The sequence below is a fragment of the Primulina huaijiensis genome, chromosome 12 (assembly GCF_012295235.1).
Source record: "Primulina huaijiensis isolate GDHJ02 chromosome 12, ASM1229523v2, whole genome shotgun sequence".
Taxonomy (NCBI): Eukaryota; Viridiplantae; Streptophyta; class Magnoliopsida; order Lamiales; family Gesneriaceae; genus Primulina; species Primulina huaijiensis.
In genome coordinates this window covers 9,197,085-9,205,423 of record NC_133317.1, presented here as the reverse complement: position 1 = coordinate 9,205,423, position 8,339 = coordinate 9,197,085, and the positions used below count along the sequence as shown (strand labels likewise).

Sequence of the window (8,339 nt, the reverse complement as noted above, 5' to 3'; positions counted from 1 at the left end):
AAATAATTGTGTTGTGAATATTTGATTTCAATATTATATTTTTATGTTTTAGATTAAAAACAAATCTATTCTATATGAAAAAATTAGTTGAGAAAATATGGGGAAAAAATAGGGATGATGAATTTACTAACAATAACAGGTGATGTTAATTTTAGATATAAAATACGATGTTAGATCAAATTTGGGAAAAAAATTTTGTACGACAGATGACACATCATACCAAAAAATATTAATTTATCACCCTCAAGCCTCAGGTATTATATAATAGTACAAATATATGTTACCAACCGATAGAGTTGTAAATTTACAAATACATGATATTTTAGCTCATTTGTTTTTTTCCCGGTAGAGTTTTAAAGAATTTATCCCACATTACATTTATGTTTCTATTAGTTTTGTGGGATATATTCTCTGGGATTTACACCAAAGGCCCACCTAGATTCTTATATTTTTACATGAAAAAAAGAAGAAAGAATCTTGAATTTATGAAAGGAACGAGAAAAGAAAAAAGGCTGTGATTCTGCTCTTTTTTTTTTGGTTTTCCTGTGTGGTAAACTTTAATCGAGGATTTGAGTGCAAAAATTAATGTTATGTTTATTAATAGCAATTTTGGTTCGCATTCTGCTCTCACATGCTGATCCGTAATCTGCACAGAATGATAATAAATATATAAGAAAAATACAAGAAGCATGTGATAATATGTTATCCGATCATGCTAGCTGATAGGTCTCTATCAAAGGAGCCCCTTTCATGTGTGGTGTGATTAGGTCCCCTGTTTGCAAACTCAGTTTCTGCTTTTAACCAAGTTGTATTTTTATATGGGATCATGCAAGACTAGACATGGGTAATTGATTCTCCAATCTTTAGTGTAGTATCGAATTTTCTCTCAGGATACCAATATGTGATGTCCTTGTAGCAATAAATGACAAAAAAATGCAGGAAATGGAATCAACCCATCCGTCCACATGGGGACAGAGTGAGGAACAAGTGATATTGAGAGTTCATTTTATCACATCATTTAATATATTCATGTATTATATGCCAGCTTCAACCAGAGAAAAACAAGGTCGTACCTTCACAAGATTCATGTCAAACAAGTACACAAATGGCAATTTGATCTTCACGTGACAATAAATCCACCGATATTTGCTGATCTGATCAGGGACAACAACAGAAATTTCAAATATTTATACATGTCCTGTGTCTGTGTGGCTGCCTTACATTTGGATTTTTGTTACACTGGCAAATGCTCGGATCTATGACGACATATTTGATCCAGCTACAAAGGATGAAACGGCCCCTACTGAGTTTCGATCAGAAGATGGAAACCCAAAGAGGAGTCATTCGATGTTACCATTGGAGTCGTACCCAAGCGTAGATCCAATGGCCCAAAAATCACATTAAAAAAATTGTGGTCCCTTTTTAGCCATTTGATCTACCCTTGGGGTGTGGCATGAAGCTACCTCGAAAGAGATAACAATGATTTGCAATAAATATGATCTGCACAACATAATTTATCACGATGATGAAAACTAACACAAGCATTGCCATCTCCAAGACCTATGCAACGACTGCAAGAGAACGCTTACACTAGGAGATTGACAAAGGATCAGATACATGAGACTATCATCATTAGGAAAAATAAGAACATAAATGGCCATAATTATATTCCAGCGCAAAGGGAACCATACTGCAAACATTGAATAAAAGAGGAGGATGATTGATATGAATCTTTCTTTAGTCATCATATGAGATATGGAAACTGGTGGTACAGCCAGGTGCGTCCTTGTTCTCCGCTCCACAACAATCGTAAAACTTGGCAGCATATGGGGGATCATTTGGTCTCAATTCATAGTACCTTCAATAAATGATGTGTACCCACTTTTAAGAAGCAAACATACAATTAAATGGAATATTTCACATACATGCAATGATACAATCAGCTAAATATATAAAGCGACCAATTCCATTGAGGTTGCCCAATTTGCAAAACTACAGATGCCAAAAAAATAAAGAGATAAAGTTGTGGACCCGTGGCACGAAAATCTCAAAATAGAATTCTGCTCCAAAATCTCTTACGCCAGAGAGGACAACAGATCCTGATTTCAAACTCCCTCCAAGAAACGAACACAAAGTATGTGTGGTCATTTCTTCATTAATTCCACTTGAGGCCATTAATGTTAATAGCAGTGTAATTTCACTAATATGTAATTCTCTAAGTCACATGTATTAATAAACTAAAATTTACATGATAGGAGTGGACTGATAGTATCAGAATCCTAAAGAGAAATCATTATCAAAGATTCAAACTTCGAGGACGAGGACAGAACTGCTACTAATTTGCTAATAGACAGTATTTGAGAAAATCATGCCAGTGATTATGAGACTGCACAAAGCTCACCATGAATCATGAAAATTTTTAAGGTCAATTATATATATCTAACAGTATACAATAATTACACAAAAACAAGGTAATCTTTAAAAATTACATATAACAATCTAGAGATTGTATCAATCTTACAGTTATTCCCGTCAAATACTACATGCATATCTACCAAAGTTTTTATCGAACTTACAAATATTCTCTCTTATTCAAGGGGTAATTGTAAGATTTTGAGGTATACGTATTTTGAAAGTTAACAGGCATAGATGTAAGATTGGCACAAACCTTGAGGGAGGTATACATGGTTTTCAAATTTTAAGCAGATGTTTTTGTAATTATTGTAAACCACGGGAGATATATGTAATTAAACCAAAATTTTTGTTTGAATCTCTCTTCCACTAATCCACTCTACATTTTGATTTGTTTTTTGATAGGAAACTAGAAATTTATATATTAATTAAATCGTGTTACAAAGAAGCGGATGAGTAGTCCGCAAATCAGAATAAACTAATACACTGTCACTAAGACATTAAAAACTTCCAATCCCTAACAACATCTGATATCGACAAATGATTGAAGTCTTTCATCTTTGTGGTCGAACTCGCAACTCTGAATTTGTTGATCTCCCAAACTTCATTGATATCGATGGACTTATCATTGAAGATTCTGTTATTTCTTTCTAGCCATATAGTCCAAAACGTGTAGTGAACGATCACATACCAGAATCTCTTAACTTTTAACCCCAAAACGATACCAGGCTCAATAATGAACATATCTCGTGCCCGTTGTGGAAACACCCAAAAACATCCTAGTTCTTTCATGACCATAGACCATAACCCTCTTGAAAAAGAGCAATGTATCAACAAATGATCCTGAGTCTCGTCGTGGTCGTGGCACAACGTACACCAGTTCGGACTTAACGCACAAGTTGGCCATCTTCTTTGCACCGAATCAGATGTTGGAAGTTTTCCCAAAGCCACCATCCAAGAGAATATCTGAATCTTCTGGGGGATAGGTACTTTCCATATATGCTCGTGACAAGCGAAAGAAGGAAAATTATGAACTGGAAAAAAAGACTCGTAAAAAGATTTGACTGAGAATAAGTCCGTAGAATCTCCAACAAAACCATGAAATCCTCTGAACCCACCTGTAACCTCACCGTATCTAAAATACCCATAAGAGAAGCAAATTCCCCTAGCTCTACACCGTATCTAACATTGATTGATTTTTCAGTCAATCAATGTTTATTTTTCCTATTACAATTGCTTCCTCTAATGATCCTCGGGGACCCTGGTTATGTATGATTAATAGTAATCATCACCAATATTTAGAACCAAGAAATGTTACTTTTTTCCATGAAAAACTTGTAAGTATACATATTACCAACTCTTCAACAGCATCTAAATTTCAAAAAACCAAAAAAGGATCAGTAACAAGTAACAACCATCAAACAGGTAAAACAATTGTAAGTGTACAATGTACTCTGCCTCAATTCCAGTGATTGTTCCTGTAAATTTTCCAAATAGAGGCATCAGATACCAACTATGGGCTATGGCACAACAGTCAATACTTTGAGAAAATTGAAATCTCCTCCTCTAAAAATCAAGAACTGAAGACAGCTTTAAGAAAAATGATCAAGCAATACAATTTGACACATCATCAACCAGACACCCATATACTATATATTATCTTTTAGCATGAATTTCTGTAAAAATCACAAAAGAAACTCTAGATCGAGTCCTGAGACAAACATTGGCGTGGTTTGCATGGGCGATACTCACATATTTATCTACATAATTTAATTAATTAAGTCATAAAAATATTTATTAAAACATTTTATTTTGAGTGGACGTATTTTTTTAGGATCGGAAACTAATTAAAATGCTTAACGCCTCGATAAGTTAAATTTAGCCCTAAATTACTAAAATTTAAAATATTTTAAAATACTAAATTTCTTGACTTAAAATAAAAATTATAACTTTAAAGTTTTAACATTTTAATCGTCTGTGGTCTCTTTTCCCGGTTCGACATCGAATATTCTTCTGAAAACTAAAACTCATGAAAACATTTTAAATTGCATAAACATGAGCATATAAACATTTAAAATAATTTAATCATGTATCATGCATTTCAATAAAAATCTTTCCACAGTCTCCTTCAACATAATAAAACACAAAATCCAGAGGAAATATCATATCCCCTTTATAATTTTATTGGCCACAACAATATCCTTATATCCAGCCAAAAGAAAAGAAGAATAAATGAGACACTCGACAAATACAGACCACATACACTAGAAATGCTTCATTTGTTTTGTCGAAAAATTGTTTTCAAGAAAAAACATTTCAGTGGGTGTTGGCATGTCATGGACCTCATGGTTCTAAATTCCATCTGATGTAATGGTATTTGGTGGTGAAAAATCAACATCACTAACCAGAAGGGTCATAGGTTGTAGTTTATAATCAGAATTACATAAATCTGAGCCAGTCGGAGCATTACAACACATAATGTTAGAGCTGTGAGATATTTGAACTGTATAAGGTGAGTTTTATATTGGTGAGATTTGGGTATTTATATGGACAAAAGTCAGAAGTCTAACTTAATCTTGAAACATTGACAAAATTAAATTTTTTAAGTCCACTCGAGAGAGAGACTCCTTCTTACATAATCCCACTACAGTGCTCATGGTTATTAGTTATTCATCTCTCAATATAAAGACTTCAGTGTTTGAGATGATAACAATATAAATCAGGGAGTCTACGAACCACTAACTATTTTATCGTTTTCAAAGTTTCGTTCATAAATCTAGATTTATTCCCTTTATGGATTTAAATGTTCAAAATTCAAAAAATCAAATTTCAAATTTATATTCTATAAATTTGAATACAAGAGTATATTTTTTAGAAATCCAATATATAATGGAACAAATGTTATGCCATTTTATTAGAAATAAAAAAGCTGAATTTTGCCATTTATTTTATGATCAGTTAAGTATTGTGAATCTCTCAGAAAAGAAACACATTCACGAATGGGAAATAACTATTCGCAATGGAAAAGATGTGTTCATCAAACAATATAGCATCGTACATGGCAATTATGTGTCACTCACTGCCCAACCCTAGTCACCAACAAGTGTCACCCATGTAGCCTTTTTGTGTCCATTACGCACGATGGACTTGCCATTATAATAAAACTAAGGCACTTATGTTAAAAAACCACATGCCTCAAAAATTTAATCCAAGCCGATATAAGGCTCAAAGCTCAAATCAAGGCTCACAGCACAAGCCAAGTCAACAATCAAACTTAAACCTAAACAATGGATAAGTGCCAAATTCCGTTGCATGAAGTTACCATAATAAAACAGTATCATATAAAGTCAATTTTTTTCGTTTCTATCATTCTTTTCCAAGCAATGTATTCGTCCGATATTGGTTTTGAAATATTAATTATATGCAATAATCCACTTGTGACATACATGATACATATTGCATTGCATTCATTTAAAGAAATTCCACCTTGGAGTAATCTTGGTTGGATCGAGCACTTGTCACCTTGGTTTTGTCCCTATATCACACCGTACTGATTGAGACTACCTCAAGTTGACGATGTCCTCACAAACCAAAACAACTCTTTCTAGCGTGCTTATCTTCTCAATCACACGCTCCATGATCAATTTTCCAGAAGGCACTCATTCCAGAATTGCCCAAGTCAACCACGTTTAATTTTGGAGTTTTTACGTGATTACCTCAAAAAAATGCACCTTGTCAGTATGAGTAATACTTATCAATTATTTTTAAGTTTTCTCTAATATAAGGTGTGGTGGCTCGGAGTGGTTCATTCATGTTCTCTTCACCTGGAAGCTTTGTCAAGAGCCACACTTTGTCTGTGCTAACTCTTAGCACTAGCTACCACTCCCCGCCCTCATCGTCCCCGGGACACACATGTCCACAAGCTTTAGCTTGGTTCGTCCCCACAAACCTTGGCAGTCCAAGCACCAAGGTTCAAGTACTCTCGTAGCAGGACAATTATTTTATCCCAACAAGTACCAAGGATCTATTTTCAATTTTCATCGATTTAAATCAATTAAATTAAATTTTCGAACTTTAAACAATTTTTGGCTTGATTTGCTTTAAACTCTAATTTTCGGTTTGACTTATTTTTGAGCCTTGGTATGATTTAAGTTTTGAGTTATATAGGTGTGAAAGTTAAGATCCTTTTTTATATTTATCACAGGTGTATGCCTGTGCGGACACAAAAGAATCTCCTGGACAACATGCATCCGTAATTAGGGTGATGTATGCCTGTGCAGACGCAGGTGCCACAAAATGTCTACAGATGAAGATGTGTATCACTTTCACAGGCAATAGGTGTGTCCCTTTAGTGAATTCACCAAGAAGGCAAGAACTACACAACTTTACATCAATTATAAATAGATTAATTTTATCATATTGAATCCAATTTGCTCTATTTCTCTCTATCTAAATTCTATCTTGGACATTTAATCCAAATGCAGGGAAGCTTCATCTGGATCATGGCTAACCACAATCCACGAGTTAAACTAAAAATTCTTGCATCCAAAAAAAGTTTCGATTTTTTGGTACAAGGGCTGTAAGATTAACTACTAATTACTCCAATCAATGTGACTGTGTTGACAGTTCAGTAAAATCTCGATTTTCAGGCCTTAATTTATAAGCCAATCCAAAAAATTGGCAATCATCAAAGATTAAATAACCGAGGCTATTAGTACAGGAAACTAACTGAAAATCATAATCTAAGCATCTCGCTGAATTATTAGGTACCACAGAAACCTGAAAACCACAAAGGCAGCCACAAATTAAAGGGAACAATATGATAATAAAGCTAAAATAATGGTCGCACCTTCGCTGATCGTCGTGACGGCGGCAGACAAAAAATGAAGGATGAAAGCGGCATGATGTTGATGAGTTGGCCGACGCGACGTACGTCTCCTTGCAGCGCTTGCATAAGCTTTCCTTTCGGCTTTCCTCTTCAGCAACGACCTCTCTTTCTCCGCCGCAGGCGAGGGAATTGTGGCCCCGGTCCATTTCTGCACTTCAAAAATGAAAACACGGTGGCACAACTGCAGTAATCAGCTTCAATTGAGGTTCTTCGAATTTCCAATGAGCTGCCAATCAGAAATTGCACATACAACCCTGGCCATTTCATTGGCTGCAATTAGATCCTCACTAAGCAGTAAATATCTCGAACCCCTTCAACAATGACTAAATAGCTGAGAGCCCCTTATATCGATTCTATACGGTAATTAGTAAGAGAATATTTGATAGTTTTGCTTATTTTAAAGTGATTTTTCTATATATTATTTTGAATTACATAAGAAGCAAAAGTATAAATTGTTTGGAAATAAAATTTTAAAGTTAGTACAAGTTAAAATTTGAGCGTTTTGAAAAAAATTACTTCCAAAATTATTTTTTTAGTAAAATGACAATAATATCCTTAATCTATACTGGATTTATCTTTTTAATTATCTAAATTTTGATATTCACACCATTGACAATGTATTTATATAACTATTATTATATTTTGAATATTTTGTATCAAAATTATTTTATCTTTTTTATAATATGAATGCTTGAAATTTTATATAAGATTAATAAAAAAACACAAATGAAATTTTTTTGTTTAAATGCACAAAAATATATAAAAAAATCATGGAAATGAAAATTTAAAAAAATGCAAAATATTTTTTTTAAATAAATTCTTGTAATAAAATATGATTGAAATTTTATAAGTTTCATTTGAAACTCTTTAAAACTAATATATAAATAAAATTTAGCATTTTACAAATTCTTCAAAAATATTTATAAAAATTAAGAGCAATTGTCAAATATTATAATTTTTTTAAGAATACAAATATCAAATTATAATTTTAAATTATTAACAAAAAAGTATAGAAGAAAAAGAACGTCGATCTTGCTTC

The 8,339-nt window shown here is 33.2% G+C and overlaps 1 protein-coding gene across 4 annotated transcripts; it reads right to left on the bottom strand.

Annotated features, from left to right (window-relative positions):
• Positions 1 to 366: 366 nt before the first annotated feature.
• On the bottom strand, positions 367 to 7,554 carry LOC140990107 (uncharacterized). 4 transcript variants are annotated; one of them, XR_012177613.1, is made up of 3 exons: positions 5,899 to 7,255; positions 1,074 to 1,858; positions 367 to 646 (listed from the first exon to the last, which is right to left on the bottom strand). XR_012177613.1 is itself a non-coding variant. In XM_073459687.1 (2 exons), exons 1-2 carry the CDS (start codon positions 7,444 to 7,446, stop codon positions 1,738 to 1,740), a joined length of 306 nt encoding a protein of 101 aa, XP_073315788.1. In that variant the 5' UTR covers positions 7,447 to 7,554; the 3' UTR covers positions 1,126 to 1,737. The 4 variants fall into 4 exon arrangements, 1 of the variants encoding a protein (XP_073315788.1); XR_012177612.1 differs by lacking the exon at positions 5,899 to 7,255 and adding an exon at positions 7,262 to 7,496 and having other exon boundaries at positions 401 to 646; XR_012177611.1 differs by lacking the exons at positions 367 to 646; positions 5,899 to 7,255 and adding an exon at positions 7,262 to 7,554 and having other exon boundaries at positions 1,126 to 1,500; positions 1,590 to 1,858.
• Positions 7,555 to 8,339: the final 785 nt, after the last annotated feature.